The sequence below is a fragment of the Megascapheus bottae genome, chromosome 16, assembly GCF_031878675.1.
Source record: "Megascapheus bottae isolate mThoBot1 chromosome 16, mThoBot2.hap1, whole genome shotgun sequence".
Classification (NCBI taxonomy): Eukaryota; Metazoa; Chordata; class Mammalia; order Rodentia; family Geomyidae; genus Megascapheus; species Megascapheus bottae.
In genome coordinates this window covers 23,105,633-23,122,922 of record NC_143524.1, presented here as the reverse complement: position 1 = coordinate 23,122,922, position 17,290 = coordinate 23,105,633, and the positions used below count along the sequence as shown (strand labels likewise).

The following is a 17,290-nucleotide window of genomic DNA, read 5'->3' as shown; positions in this document are numbered from 1 at the left end:
TAAGGGCTTGTTGGCTTTATATCCAAAGATCTTATAAGTCTACATTTTTTTTCTGCATTTCTACTACTCTACCTTGTCCAGGCTGTTAGCATCTGTTGCTAGGACGCCAACAATAGTTACCTTGCTCATCCAAATGTTCTTTATCAAGTACTGAAGTCAGCTATTTAAAAATTATAAACTTGTTATCTTCCATTCTACTTCTACCTTAAACCTCTCCCTTGATTTCTCACTGCTCTCAACGGAAAAGGAGACAAAACACTGTAATGTTTCTTAAGAAATGATTCCTCTTAATATACTGTCTGTTTCCATGGGCTCACATACCAGCAGGGTTTCAGGGAAATGACTGAACCCTGGGGGCTCTGCTCTGACCAGTGGATTAATTCCTTGATAGATTCACACTATGGTGGCATTATTGGAAGGTAGTAAAAAGTAGAAGCTGGGGTTAGTTGGAGGAAGTCAGTCATGGGATGTGCCCAGCAGGTTGTAACTTACCCTAGCTCTTTGTTGTCTGCTCTGGGAAGGGTAGCCTCTGCCACACATCAACTGCCACAATGGAACCAAGGACAACAAGCTAAAACCTCCCAAACTGTGAACTAAAACAGTTGTTTCTGCCAGGTATTTTGTCACAGAAATGACATCTAATACATATTACTGACCCTTCAATTTCTGAAATTCATTTTGTTCACTCTGTCTTGAGGCATTTTTTTCTATGTTCTCAATCTGGAATGGGTCCTCCACCTTCCCACTATCATCCGTATGCTCCAGATAAATCGCTTTTATCTCTACTGGAAAGCCTTCCTGGTGCCCCCTACTCCATATTTAACTGTGTGTTCATTTTACGAATGCCTTTGTCCATGTTCAAGCTGAAAGCTCCATAAAAAGGGAAGGCTGTTTTTGCTCACTACTCTATTCTCATACTTACTAGACCATTAGTAGTCATAAAAGTATTTCAAGTTACAAAATGAAAGTGAGTATGTTTTTTCCCCTATTTTAACTCCTTTCATTATTAGTGCTATCTTTTATTAAGGTTCTGATAAAACAAGAAAATAAAATTTATGGTCAATTTTGTAGAATTATGTTCAAAACTAATTGTTTTTAATATCACAGAAGTGTCCTTATACCATTCTTAGGAAATGAAATAAGAAAATCTGTTAATATTTGCAATGGCTGCCTACCCAATATCCATTCTCTACCTCAGTCATATTATACAGGGCTAAGTCTGTTTAAGGTTTCTCCTTTTGACTCAAGGAAGGCTACAATTATTTTGAATAGTTCTTATGGTAGTCATATGCCTCTTGTCAGTTCTTGGAGCTTTCCTTCTTTAATGTCCCACTGTTGTTAAACCCATCTAGTGCTAGGTTTTGTGTTGTGTTTTTTCAAATCTATACATTCCATGTGTTCTACTAGTTTCCATTTATCTTTGCATTATTTTATAATAGTTTCAAGTGTTCAATCACATTATATTTATAAGTAGTTTTAAGTGTTTTCATTTAACAACAGTTAACCAAAAAGGATACTATTTTATGGATTGACTTTTCTTCTGGATATGGATTACATATTTGAAGATGTTCTAGTGACCAAATAAAGCCTCTCCCCTCAAACTGGTAATAATGCAAAGCATCTCCTTACCTTGTACCTACTCCCATTCCATTACTACGTACATTATACTATATATTCATATTTTACTTCAAAATAGTTCTTTTCTTGACAATGGTTTATGTCAGGCTTGGAAGAGTTCAGCCTTTATATGATCAACTTAAGAAATATGGAGATATCATATAGGATGAGATTAAATGAAATAAACTTTTAGGATATGGAAACAAGAGGTATATCTTGTGTGATTGTTGTTCTTAATGTATTATGTTATTTCTCATCTCTTTTGTTGCCCTTTAATCTGATGTTACTGTATTTGACTTTGTTACCTGGTATATTGTATATATGTTTATTTGTTTATTTGAAATAGGGAAGGGAAGGGGAGAAAACAAGATGATTGGGAGGAGGTGGGGGGGAGGAAACTGGGACAAAAACATGAGAAGGGGTATCACTGTGCAAGCAGTAATGCACATACCACCCAACGAATGTAACTGTAACCCCTCTTTATATTATCACAACAATAAACAAAAAAGAAAAAAAAGAAATATGGTGACATCTCTGTATGTTTTGGAAACCATTCTCCTAATAAATCCCTGTTTCGTAGTACTGTCCTGCAAATTTCCAGCTAATTCAGTGGCTTCTACTTTTTGGGGGGGAGGGAGGAGTACATCCCTTTCTACATTACAATCTAAAATTGCCTCCAGGTATGAAGGTAGGATAAATTGTAGCATTCAATTTAGTTTTCTGCTTCTACCAGGTATTACTTCTGGTGCTTCCTCTAACATACTATCTGAAAATACCTAATGTTTTGTTTAGATTTTCATTTTGCTTAGGGTTTGATATCAGAAATTCTGTATAACTGAACATAAATGTCTCGTTTGTATTTTTAGTACTTATATTAAATCAGTTTTAAGCACATACACTTGGAATTAAGATGGAAGGAGGTATGTATCTATGGCAATTTCAAATAATGAAAAAATGCTCCTGAAGTTATATAGTAAGTTGTAGCACTAGCTGTTCCAATTGACCCACTTTCTCAGAAATAGGTTTTCTGAGTACATTTAAATAAATGATTTCTTTAAATTATATGATTTTAATGTCCAAAAAATAGATAAAACCAATCAAAACTCATCACTTTAGTGATAAGGTAAATACAGAAACTAATCTAATAAGCCCTTCAGTTTAGCTATTAATTTCATGTTAATGTTCTCAGAAATTAAAATGTATGCAACATATTAATGTATATGTAAAAACTTAAAAGCAATATTAATAAAAGAACACAAATAAATCTACCATCAAATTTAATATCACATTTATGTCTTCACTGTCCCTAATAATATTAAGGACTCGCCTTAGCTACCATTGGTAAAATGAATAAATTTTTACACTGAAAATTCTCATTCAGTTTTATTTCTATTGACAAAATTCACATTTCTGTTTATCTTAGAATTGCAATCAAGAAAAATTCTCAGTAATAAATAATCACTTGAACTATTTTAAGATACTCTAAAATATAAACTCCAAAATTCATATTAAATAAAACAACTGGCTAGTTGTGGCTTCTTGAGAATAAACTATATTGTCCAATCCTGAATTTAAAAACATGTTTTTATGTTCTTATTCAAATTTTAACCTATGGCATAAAAAGTCATTCTAATTATTAAATAATCACTATTGACAGAATTTTCTTCATATTTCATCAAAAGCTCTTAAAGAAGTTCCAATATACTAATTATGCGTGAGTGACCTCCCTTGTCGGAACTCATCTTCAACTTCCTTAATCAAATTGTGTTACTCCATGTGCTCTCTTTAGAATATCTTAAAATGTTCCCCAAAGTATTTTGACTATCAGGAAAATCTCCTCTGGTGTAGTTACTTGTTTATATGTGTACATACTTTACAAGCACACTTTTATATTTTTTCAGTTGAATTAGGCCTTTTGCAAACTTATGTGTTTTATGTTTGCTTAGGCTATTGAGTTATTTTACAAATGAACAAATGGTAAAAAAAAAATAGCAGAAGCTTGGATTTTCCTCTGGTTTAACTATACCTAATAAAGTCTATTATTTATTTACACCTTGATAGTCATATAGATATTTAATATAAATATGGTCATAAAGAAGTATTTCATACTGGAGCAAAAGAGGGCTTTCTTGTTGTTTCATTCACTTTATTATCTTTTTCATTATTTTCTCCATCAGTGCAATTTTATAGAAACAGTGCCAATATATAAACTAAGGAAAATGCAAGTAAAAATAATGTTTGTGAAAAAAAGCAGTAAACGTGGTTCACCAGAGAAATGCTATCCTGGGTACAGTATATACAGCTTAATACTACTTTGCCAGTGAACCCAAAAGATAATGAGGAAATAATACATCTGCCATGATGCTAATCCTATTAGAACACTACAGTTTTGCATTTTCCATTATCTTGGAATATAATATACACAATTTTTTCTTAAATTCTATAGCAGCCCATGAATACATGCACTTAATAAGCACCCTATGTAAGCAAATTGGAAAACAGTAATTGGTATATAGTAATCTATAAATAGTATATTATCCTATGGTTATAAGTGCTTTCAAAAATAAACTTGTATTTGTAAAATGAATAACACCATTCTTCACTTGTAAATTTTTGTTGCTTCTCCTTTAGCTTAATATTAAAATATTTACATAAATATCTTCACATATATTAATTGCTGAATTATGAATGAAGAAAAAGCCTAAAATTCTGCAGTCTATGTAAAGAAAATAAAGAAGTTAAGGCTTCCTTGATCATGGAATTTCAAATAAATTGCTCTCTACAGACAAGAACCAAAACAGTAGTGACATTTCTATGTATACTAACCTTTTATCTAACCTGTAATCTGCAAGAGTGACTATTGCTCCAATTTTACCACTAAGTCATAGAATTACAGAGATTGGACTGAAGTGAGCTCAAGAGGTTATCTACTCTAGTATCTTTCTCCACAAATGACTGCATTTTAACAATCCAAGATCTGTCCTTCTTTTCTATTTTTCAAAATCTCTAGGGAAGAAGATGCTACAGCAGACTTAGCAATTTGCTGTGTCATGTAATATCCCTTCTTTTACTCATGATCCAAATCTACAGTTAAAAAGGAAATAAAACTTAGATTTTTGTACTTCTTTTGTAACAGTCTGTGGTTATAAACAACCACATTAAAAAAATCACACATGACAAGTGATGAAGCTAGTGTTACTTTTATTAAAATTGTTTTAATGTCTAGATAAGAGCAGATAATAACAGCAGAAGATAAGAGCAGAAAATTCTGTAGAAATTTTCTTTCAGAGTATCAGATGTGTGCTCTTCATAGAAGATCATGTGGAATCTTCTTGGAACTTTGTGAAACTAAAATGTCAAGACTCTTTTAACTTGTAAGCCATAAGCCAATGCACAGGCCTACATTGCTTGGTTATGTTATCCTGTTTCTCTCATGCATTCTTATTATTTCTAAACAGTTTCAATATTGATTAGAAAATCCTGACCCATAATTTTTTTTTCAAATTCCTACCAGTTCTTCCATAATTTTTCATATCTATCAAATGGAATGAAAAGTATAAGCACCTTCTAAAAGCATATTACTTGTTTATAAAAAATGTTTCAAACTCTGTTTCATTAAAATGTACTTGATTTTTGAATAATTTTAGGCTTCCTACAGATATATTTTAAATTTATTTAAGCATTTTTGAACATTTTTTTGTTATTTCCAATTTAGTTTCTTCTTTCCAAAAACAAATATGCTTCAAGGTGTTTTATTTTAAATGAAACTAGGTTTATTTGAAACTAGGTTAGACTGACTTTAGTGTAAACATCATATAAGATACTTATGCAGCTAGAAGGTTCCTTCTAGTGTGAATGTAATTTTTTCCAAGGAAAATTGGCTCTGTGGCGAGCAAATAATCATTTCTTTGCTGAGATAATTTATGTCGGTACATAAGCCACACTTCTAAATAGGTGAGTGTTTAAGTTATATGTTACAATACTTTCTTAATAGTTCATCTTGCTAGGTAATAATGCCACTTAAAAGGGAAAAAATAACATTTCAAAAGTCATCAAAAATGTGAAATTTGTTTCATATTTCAATAAACCACACAATATTACCTTTTTCATTGTCTCCTTTCCCACTGTAATCGGTTGCCCATCCTGCCCTAGGCCATTCTTAAAGACCAGAATTCGGACTGAGGTCTTCTCAGTGAGCCTCTTCATTCTAACAGAAAGAACAGGCTTGGTTTTCTGTCTTTTGACATCAGTGGGAAGCATCACCCCCTTCATTGTCCAAGTTACTTTCTTTGTTAATAACAGATGGTCTGGAAGATAAATTTTTTAAAAATTCATGTCAATATTTGGCTTCAAAATTAAAAGTGGACACATCAAGTGCACCTCCTTCCCCTGTTACCTATATCCCATATACTGGCCAGTCTCCACTTCAATGCTGGTTCTCTGAAATGCTACCACCAGCTTCCCACTAACCGTGACATAAGCTTTTGCAAGCTGTCTGCTCTGATAGCCTGCATAAATCATCATTTCTGAAGGGAACAGATGTTCAGGGTATGAAAGAGTAATACCACAATTTAGTCCTAATTAAAATTCACCTTAGCATGGCTCTATCACTGATCACTCATACTTAGCTGAAAAGGCTCCATGGCAAGGCCCCATGTTCTTTGCTTACTACACAACAATGTGGGACTTGAACTCCTATTACTACTATGATCTCCTTTCTATGCTGCTTTAAAGATGATGACCTCCGAACAGTAACCTTACACTGAAGCGCTCCCATCATTAGACTGACCGTCATTAGAAGGTCCTTTTCTAAGACAGCATTGGTAAGAGATTCCAATTCTTTCTCTGAAAATGAAAAAGCTTTCATTTACAGCTTACTTTGACCTATGCATTCCCAAGGATGTGTGCTAGCATTCAAATTTCAAAATCCCATTAATACTAATGGGAGTGCAAATAAATGACTATGTATCACTTTGAAAACACAGGGGTAAGAACAGGAGCTCTGCGCAGTGCATACAAAGTTGCTGTCAGTATTCCTTTCTTCTCAAAGATTCATTTCATAAATAAATAATTTTCACCTTAGCTACTTTATTTGTACATTCAATTTAGTTTAGATCAGTTTTACATACATTACAATAAAGATCTACATCCATTCTTATTTGTCCTAATGAGAGACAGATTCATTTATAAAAACTGAAAATAGCTGCATTTACTTGCTTAATCAACTTTTGAAATAAACTCATTCTATTAGTGATTAAAGAAAAATAACCTCCTTGGCCTAGTACTAGTACTTTACAAAAAGTTGGCTAAATTGATATGCAACATAGTAATAAACTTCAATTCTCATGATGACTATATTAATTTTTAATAACATTCTTCTCTCTCACACACATACAATTTTGCAAATTTTGCAAATTTTAGTTTTGTAAAAAGAAAAAATTGAAATAAATTGCTATCCTTTCCATTACACAATTCCAACTGATTTCAACTTCTATTGCATTAAAGATTAATGGCTTCACTGATATATAAAAGAAAACAGGTACTCAAATGTGTGTACATGTTCATAGCCTCCCTACTCATAATCGCCAAAAAGTATAAATAAAATGTTTTTACATGAATGAAAGGATAAACAAATTGTCATATATGTACGATATAATATTATTTAGCCATGAGTAGGAATAAAATACAGATACATGCTACGATACTGAGGAACTTCAAAAATCCATTTCTAAGGGCAAAATGAGCCAGACATAAAAATATGTATGTGGTATAATTCCATTTATATGAAAATTTCAGAACAAATAAACTCAAAGAATTAGAACATAGACTAAATTTTGTCAAAGCTGGAAGAGGGGGTAGAGAGAAACTTAGCTTTATTTGAAAATTATGGAAATGCCTTACAGGTAGACAGAGGTAGTTGTAAAATCTTGCAAATATAGTGCACACTACTAAAATGTTCACTTTAAAACAACTTCATCATAATAAACAAATAAAAGGATGTCTAACCGTGTCTCTGAAAATTTTAGGACGTTACATTTCTCAATGAAAGAATAAAACTGATGACGTATAAGGGGAAGTTTCCACTATCTAGATGCCTTCAGAAAACTTTGCATGGTGGGAAAAGTATAAATTCGGCATTCAAACTAATCCATTTCTTTGTGACCTTAGATTAAGTATTGATCACTAAAACTTAGATTTCTCATCTACAAAGTATCTAGCAGGCATTACTATAAAGATGCTACTCTGTAAATGGTAGCTTCTTCCCCTGCCTCCCAAAATCCTATAGTTTATTAGGAGCTCTGTAGTAAATCTATTGTTACGTTAGTCTGAATTCAACGCCCCCCCCCTGCAAAAAAAATACCCAGAAACCAATCTCCATATGTGGACACTAAGAAGCAATGGAAGACAGTGAGTCAAAAAAGAGATGAGCAACAGAAAGGAATCTCTCCCACCAAGACCAGGGAAGAGGCCTGAGTTCTGGATTTAGAGTTTTAAGTAAAGGCTTCCCTTTGATTACCACAGCCACAACCAAAATCCAGAAAGTACGCGCAGGGCTCTCACACAATCTTTAGTGATCAGCTCCTCCAATGTTTTCTATGAGATTCGCTCCTGTCTCTAGTCCCCTGCCCTACACTGAAAATATCTTCTCCATACACAGAACTCTGTAAGTTCCATTTGAAAATAAGGCTTCCCATTTGCCAGACATTGTTTTATAAAATTTTTAGTTATTAATTCATTCATTCATTCTCAATCACTTCATGACACAGGTAATGCAGTATTGCATTGCTGTGTAGAGTAAGAAACTGAGGTACTAAGTTGACTTGAAGTTAATATGGGGTAAAGCTTGGACATGAAATCAATTCAGTATACTCTGCCACTTCATATATCTTCTGTGCTATCTCAAATTCACTGTGTCTGCAGCCAAAATTTCACATTGTTATGTACCCACTGGTTTACACTTCATACAGTTCTCATTTCTGTCAGGTTTTCTACTTTCACAATTGTCTCTCTAACCAATGGCTTATTCATTCAATGATAGTTATTGGGTGTCCATGCACCAAGGCATCAAAAGTAACAGCTATCAGCAGAGTAATGTGAACATCTGTTAGTCTCTTGGGGACAAACAGTGGAAGTCTTCTCTGAAGAAGGGGCATCTGAAAACAAGACCTACACAAGAACTTCGCTGTGAGGATCTGTGGAGAATATACCTATTTCAAGCCAATAAAAAAATAAGCATCATACTGTACGGCCTTATATATCTAGGTTTTGCTCTATTGCAAATCTCTGCTAGGAGAGCCCAAGGTTTCTACCCATGATGCTAAACGAAAGGATCTCTAGGATATAGAAACAAAAGCCATATAATGAGTGATGTTGTCCTTAATGTACTATGTTATCTCTCATCTCTTTTGCTATCCCTTGGTTATCTCATATTGTTACAGTATCTCACTTTGTTATCTGATATATTGGATATATTTGTATTTGGTTATTTGAAATTGGATAGGGAAGGGGGGAAACAAGATGAGGGGTGGGGGTGCGGGGGGAAGGAAATGGGGACCAAGACATGAGAAAGGGTATCAATGTTTGCGAAATAATGCACCTTCTATCTGGCAAATATAATGTAACCCTTCTATTAAATATATGAAAAAATAAGCATAAAAGGTCCATAGTTAAGAACGAACTTGGCATCTTTATAAAAGAAGTTCTTATAGTGTTCATGTGGATAAAACCCAAAGCAGAAAAGATCCAGATTGTGTAGGTCAAGGTAAAAGGTTTTAGATGTTATTCAGGATGTGTTGAAAAGCTGTTAGAAGGTCCTTGGCATGATGCTATTGGAAGGGACTAGAGTAGAGTTTAGTAACAACAGTTGGTACCCTGACAAGGTGCCTTTCTACCAGGCAAGCATACCCCCAAACCCCAGCTGCTGTGAGTCTTGGCTGCTGCCATTTCACAGCTGCACCCTTCTCCTGAGAATTGTCCTTGGCAGAAAGGAACCTAGCCAGGAAATGCCGTCAGGTTTTTAATCTATCCTCTTCTAAGTACAGAGACAGCCCATAGCTGGTGACTGACTTCAGTGCAGTCTTTCTACTTCAAGGAAAGGCTGCTCTGTGGTATCTTGTACTTGACTGGGGCTAGACATCACCTAAGCAGATGTCTTGGCCATATTTCTTCCTCTATTTTGTGCTACTTCCTTTGCTCCCACGCATGGTTAGTTGAGAGTATTATTCTCTCAATAAATCTCTTAACTACAACAGTCTCTCCTTTTAAGGAAACTGACTTCAGATGCAATAAAAGCGAAATGAAGGTCTCAACTATTCATTCCTCCCAGTAACTCTAAAATCATTACTCTTTTCTATCCCCAAACAAATCCACTTTATTTCCTCTCTCAGCCTCCCATCTGCAAGAGTTTCCTGATTTTGGCTCTCCACGATTGCATCTCATATCCTTGGCTTTTCGACATCAATTTTATCATACTCTAAATAGAATCTTAGATCTATGTTTTACAGTTGTCCTTTACTCAACCACTACTCTTCCAGATGACAACGCTGAGTTCATCTCATGTGCTAGATTCTGTAAAAGAAAGATGGAAAAGGGAAAATATTCCTTTCCCAACAACTTATTTCTGACAGAGGAAGTTACAAATAGGATACCATCCAAATTTTCTTGTCTTACCTTATCCTAATAGAGTTCTCTTCCACCTAAGTGATCCTGTTTATTACCCTTGAATATACTGTGTCCCTATCTAACCTCATCCTTCTCTTAAGCAAGCATAAATCCCTCTCAATATCAAGTCTGAGGTATTCCTTTGTAGCTCTAGGCCATAAAGACCTATGGGGTATTTTCTAAGTCTATAGAGAATTAGAACCTGTACCATCCATCTATTCTTGCTCGCATTCATTTAATAGTTTGTGAAAACCAATAGCATGTCAGGCATGGTGCAAGAGAAGAATAAAATCCAGCCAGAAATTATTATCTATTATTTTAAAGCACATATCCTATTTGTACATCTACATCTAAAGCCTTAACAATAATAATAATTATAATATTTTATTACAGTTCCAAGTGATGTTACACATGGTATAATTACCATATATCATCTCTTGTCATTCATTTAAATGACTTAATTTTTTTCTTTATGCCACGTTTCATAAACAATTTTACATAATTTACATAATACACACAGGTATACATGTACCTATTTATTTTTAAGGGTTACTGGGATTTGAACTCAAGGTCTCATGCTTCCTAGGAAAGTGCTCAACTACTCTAGCCCTTTTATTTTTGCCTGATTATTTTCTATTTTATCATTTCATTTTTGGTGGTACTGGGTCTTGAAAGCAGAGCTTTGTATTTGCTAGGTAATAATGGTTATTCTGAGCCAATCCTCTTGTCCTGTTTCTCACTAGTCATTTTTAGGACAAGGCTCACTTCCCATCCAGATGTGCATCTGTTTACTGTACATTTTATATTTTCCCTTGGGTACATGTGCATATCATCCTGTCTAGAGTCCTTTCTATGGAGGTGGAACCTTGGGGACTTTTCTGCCTGGGCTCGCCTGGCAACATAACTCCCCCAGTCTCAATCTCCTATGCATTTGTGGATGATAGATATAGCCTATCTATTGCATTAAACTGTGGGTTGAGAAGGAGATTCACTAAGCCTTTCTGCCTTGGATGTTCTTGAACTATAAGTATTCCACTCTTACATGGCTACGATTATAGGAGTGAGCCACCCAAAAAACTGTTGTTTTTTTTTGGGGGGGGGGTTGATAGGGTCTCACTTAATATACGGCACAAACCTGGACCATGATCTGTGTATTTTAAGCATCCTTATATAGCTGGGATGACAAGATTGCATCATTACACCCAGATATTGGTTGAGAAGGAGTCTCATATGTACACTCAGATAGGCTTTGAATTGCAGTCCTCCTCACTTCAGTCTCCCAACTAAATAGGATTACAGATGAGTTTGACTATTCAGGTATAACTAGCCATACCTACGAAGAGACTCTTAACAAATGAAAGCCAAGAAGGAGTGGAATTAAACAAGAAAGAACCCAAATTACATTTAAGGCAAACATTTATATATGGCTCACAGTTCATTTTGGGAGTCATTTTTCCCAGGAAACATTTTCCAGCACCAATACTCCTTCCTTCACTTTTTGTGAAGGTATTACCCAACTGTACCAAATGTGTGTACCTGTTTGGCTAAACACACCATGTTTACTTGATGCATGGATTAGGGATTCAATGAAGAAGGAAAATATGAGTTTCTTAAAGCTACTCTTTTATTCCAATAGAATGCATTCCAGTTGAATATAATCATAGTTCTATTACCCGAGAATATCTAAATGTCCCTTATTCACGTAACATATTTAACTAAAATGTAAAAGATCCCATCTGAAGTTCCAAATAAATTTTCTGAAAAGAACTCTAGAGGGATCTAGGAAACCACAGACTAGAGTAAAAATGGAAGCATTGTTTCCAACATAAATTTATATGTAGTTTATATACATATATATAGTTTTTAAAAGGTACTCAATATTGCTGATATTGATAGATTTTGAAAATGACTAGTAATTTATAGAATTGATATGGAACAAAGGACTTTGAAATCAACCATTACACAGTCTAATAAAGTATGAGTGATGACTAAAAATTTAGTAGATAAACAGTACAGAGTGTGGGCTCTGAGGCTTAGGCTTCTCCCATCTGAATCTTGACTTGGTCTCTTATTACCTCTGAAACTATTTCAGGATATGGATTCTATTTTCAATTTGTACCTTTGTTATATGTTTCATTGTAAACAAGTATGATTGTTGAATATTTAGCAAAGTAATACAGGTTGATTCTGTGTTATCAGTGTAAGCATTTGTTTCTTTTTTTTGTTTGTTTTTCATCAGTCGTGGGGCCTAGGCGCTGTCCCTGAGCTCTTCAGCTCAAGGCTACCACCCTACCCCTTGAGCCTCAGCAGCACTTCCAGTTTTCTAGTGGTTAATTGGAGGCAAGAGTATTATGGCCTCTTTGAACTGAGGCTAGCTTTGAACTGAGATCCTCAGACCTCAGATTCCTAATAGCTAGAACCACAGGCATGAGCCACTATATCCAGCTAGCATTTGTTTCTTAATGCATACGTGGCACCAGATGTTTGTCAGAACATTATTATTCTATTATTAGGTAGTTAACAGTTAATATTAGGTAATATTTTCAAAATGAGTTTTCTGATTCGGAGGTTCATTTCCAGTTTCTCTGTATTTTGAGAAAAAATTACATAAATGAATTAGATTAACTTGTTATATCAATTATTCCCAGGTAGAATTTACTGGGTAATGAGATTATATATCATAGAGGCTAATAGAGAGTAAGAAACAGCAACACAAAATCTCACATGGTCCATACTAGCCATTGACTTCATACCTGAAGACTGACAGAGGAAGTTTGGGCATTGTTGACTTAATCACCCATTTTATTCACTCAGTTATTCATCTAATAGGCATGCTTCCTGCCTATGGATACCATATACAGCAAACCTCAAAGAGTTCTTGGCCTAGATGGACAAGGGGAGCAATGTGAAGGTGTGCAGATGGATTTAAGGAGACATGAAGCTGGCTCCTACAACAGCTTGTAGTGGCCAAAAACACTGCCCAGATTCCTCTCGTCATGAGTCAGGAATAAAAGACTATATAGAAGAGAAAAATTTATTTTAAAAAGGAAGTATAAGCTGGGTGCAGTGGCTCACACCTGTAATCCTAGCTACTAAAATCTGTGGATCAAGATTCAAAGCCAGCCTGGGCACACAAGGACCTGAGACTCTTATCTCCAATAACCTCTAGAAAATGGGAAGTGGGACTTGGCTCAAGGGTAGGGCAGTAGCTTTGAGCTGAAGAGCTCAGGGACAGTGCCCAGGACAAGTTCAAGCCCCATGGCCCACACAAAAAAAGGAAGCATAATCTTGGAGGAGAAAAGTATAGGTTAAGACTGAGGCATACAATGATGTGATAGGAGGAGTGTGAGGAGTTGCTTGGGATAGAGGAGAGGGCAAGAAGTAACTGCATCTGTACCTTAGACAAAACACTTAAGACCTACCATGGTTTCCAAGGCAGGCCAATGTATCTCTAAGTCAGGTGAGACCATTGGATACATTTATGTACATTTAGGCAAAATCTATTTCTCTACAAAAATTAAGGCAATTGAATGAAGAAAAGGAAAAATCTAAGGAAATCCTTATCAATATGAGATGATTCTTCCAAGTATCATCACTAGGGACACATAACTACATATCCAGAAATGGGGCTGTCATGGTGGCCTGTATCACAGCTTTCTCTCCTCAACTATTCATTTCATCTCTCTTAAAATGTATAATGCCACTTTTAAAGTAAACCTCTTCCTTCACTGTGCTTGCCTTTGCCTGCCTCTTCTCTTTTCCATGGATAGTGTTCTAATGTTAGATACAGTGCCCAAATAACCAAAGGTTGTTATAACTGCATCACACCCACCAACTGCTATCAACTTGTAACAACCAGAAAGTCATTCCTCTATTCTACTTCTATCCATTCACAATCCCATCAAAGAGCAAACAAACAGAAGGAGGATATAATCAAGGAAGGGTATTTGAGAGAAGATAAGTGAAAGCTGAAAGCCTTTTGTCTCAAATTTCCATAGGGCCTTTACAGAATCATTGTTGTCACTTCTATTATTTAGTCTTTACAGTACAATTGTTAGCCCCTTCAAAACACAAGTACTTTGGGTCTGTAGTTACCTATCATATAGGAACACTCAGAAATTTATATGTGAGTTTGAATAGGGAATTTAAGAATATTTACTTCTAGATATTCATTCACTGTGTGAAACCAAGCAGGCTATTCTAAGGTCTTTTTCCTTCCTACCTTTCTGGGATTTGGATGGCTCACCATATTTCATTTAATTTGGCCCTTAATACATCTTCTGAATAGCATCTTACATGTATTAAATGCTAAGCCTTATGCCTGAAAATGGTGATTTACTGAGCAACCATATTTTTTGACCTGACCAAAGTGACCTACTGGGAGATAATAAACATTTCACCAGTAACTATAATCTGATGATGAAAAATACAATGGCTACAAAAGAGAACATATGCAATGCGAATAAAATGCATGAATCTCAGCAAGAGTAACTTTTATAGAGTTCCCCCATTGGGTTGTTCTTGAAATCTCTAACCCTATTAAGAGTGTTCCCAGCAAAGTGTCTGCCCTATACACAAAAAGAAGGGGCCATTTTCTTACCTTATCATCTCATTTCTTCCTCTAAATTGGCTGCCATGTCTAATATTTCATCAAGCAACACTAACTAGAACTATGTCAGTTGTTTTCCCAGATACTTCTCCCTGGAAAGTTGAGTCCACAGAGCAAAGATAAGGCAGTTGTTGGACTTTTGTACGCTTTAAAGCTTAGCATCATTTTGGAAAACACATCTCCAAAGTTCCATTTGTTTAGAGACTAAAAATGTATGAGTGTCTAACAGTTCATACACTTACTCCTTAAAGCACTCAGAAAATACTACACTCCAACCATGAGCTACATTTTATTTTGAAGAATTCATATCCTAGTTTTCTTCCTTCCCTTCCTTCCCGCCTTCTTTCCTTCCTTCCTCTCTTCCTTCCTTTCTTCTTTTGCTTCTTTTTTCTTTCATTTTTCCTTTCTTCCTTCCCCTCTCCCTCCCTCCCTTCGTCTCTCCCTCCTTTTCTTTCATCCTTCCTTCGTTTGTTTAATTTTTGCGCTGGTACTGGAACCTGAACTCAGGGCCTGGGCCCTGTCCCTTAGTTTTTTCATTCAATACTGGCACTCTACCATTTGGCCGGTGGCTCAAATGGTTAATTTAAAGATAAAAGTCATTGGATGTCATTTGAATTCTGACAGATCATGGACTTTTCTGTCTGGGCTGGCTTTGAATCACAGTCTTCAGATCTCAGCTTCCTGAATAACTGGGATTATAAGCACTAGCACTTGAGCCTACTTAATTTTCATAAAATATTTTTTAACCAAATCATGAAAACATAAAGCATGTTCCAGTCTGCTACTTTGTTAAAGATTTATCTATAATATAAGTACATTTCTTTAGTTGACTTAAAAGATTCCAGTACTTGGGTGGAGTGTAGCCTAGTGGTAGAGTGCTCGCCTAGCATGCACGAAGCCCTGGGTTTGATTGCTTGGTATCACATACACAGAAAAAGACAGAAGTGGAAAACTCAAGTGGCAGAGTGCTAGCCTTGAGCAAAAAGTGTCCCAGGCCCTGAGTTCAAGCCCCAGGACTGGCAAAAAAAATTTTTAATGCTTATCATACAATTAAACAATTCTAGATGCACCCTTCATTATTATCTTCCATTTTGCATACATCAGACAAAAGAAGCCTCCCTTATTGTACAACTAGAGTAAGGGTAGAAAACTCACAGCTTATTAAAAATCTTATTTTAAAAAATTCTTTCTCTTGGATAATAAGCTTGAAAATACATCAATGCTGTCAAGTAGGTAGAGCTAATGACATTAAATATGAAGAATATACTATTGCATGGGTGCAAGATGAGTTTATAAAATATGAATGCTCTGACAGAAAGCAAACACACTGCTATATTCAATTATATCATCTTCCCCAAACACAATTGCTTCTGTGTTTGGTAAATAGATTAAATCCAGGTCACATTCCTGTGCTCAATTGAGTTTCCAGTCACTCCCTTTCCTCTAAGTACTTGTGCTCCTTGTTTCTGCATGTTCTTAAGTGTCATCACTTATTGCTATAGGCATGACGGCTATATTTAACTAATAATGACAGTAGTTGTCATTAGATTTTAACTCAGTAACACTAGTCTGACATATCATTTGAAGTATGTCTTCAATTTAAATTTGATTAAAATTACAAATATCCTATCTATTGTGCCAATCAAAATGTTGTCATCCTTTCCTTGAACTTTTCTGTGAACTTTTACTAAATAAGTTGTGGCAGCTGAAAGATAAGGCTAGCCTTAGGACATGAATTTTTTTTTTAATACAACCCTTGGAAAACAGCAGAGTAAGGCCATTTAGAGTTCTCTATATAAGGCCTACAGTTTTAACTGTATCTTTGATAAAATTCAAAGATTCTGCATAGAACCTTATATCATGCTGTATACAAAACTGTTCAGTATATTCTAAATTGGGTTATTAGTCATGTTTCAAAATTTCAGACCTAATAAATATCTTTGGTAGTGAAATCAGATACATGTTGACAAATGTGTGGAAATAGCTTAGGAAATGCAAACACACAAAAAGGAAAACAGGTAAAGAGCAGGAGGCACACTATCTATACACACACATATGTGTATAGGATATGTATGTGATATATATATACACAAACATATATATGTATATGTATGTCACATGGCAGATTTTTACAACCATCTTTTTATTTAAACCTCAAAAATGATGTGATATTCAGAGCTTTATGAACAATTTCTGGATGAGGAAAATTGAGCTTAGAAATTAAGGGATTTGCCCAGACTTGCTTTTCTGGTAGTAATAAAGAAAGAAGATTGTCCTTGTGGCTTTCCTGAACCCAGCCAGCTACTCTGGGTGGGTAGACTGAACAGAAAGGTCTCATTAATCTTGGAATGTTAATTATGTTTATAACTTTCAATCTGAAAGAGATCTGAGGATCATAGTTCT

General features: G+C 35.1%; 1 protein-coding gene across 1 annotated transcript in view; it reads right to left on the bottom strand.

Moving 5' to 3' along the window:
- The window catches only part of LOC150053021 (doublecortin domain-containing protein 1-like), a 158,615-nt gene that overhangs the window by 120,652 nt on the left and 20,673 nt on the right, over positions 1-17,290 (bottom strand). Inside the window, 1 exon segment of the mRNA XM_090347956.1 lies at positions 5,719-5,924. Coding sequence (XP_090204082.1) covers positions 5,719-5,924 — 206 coding nt within the window.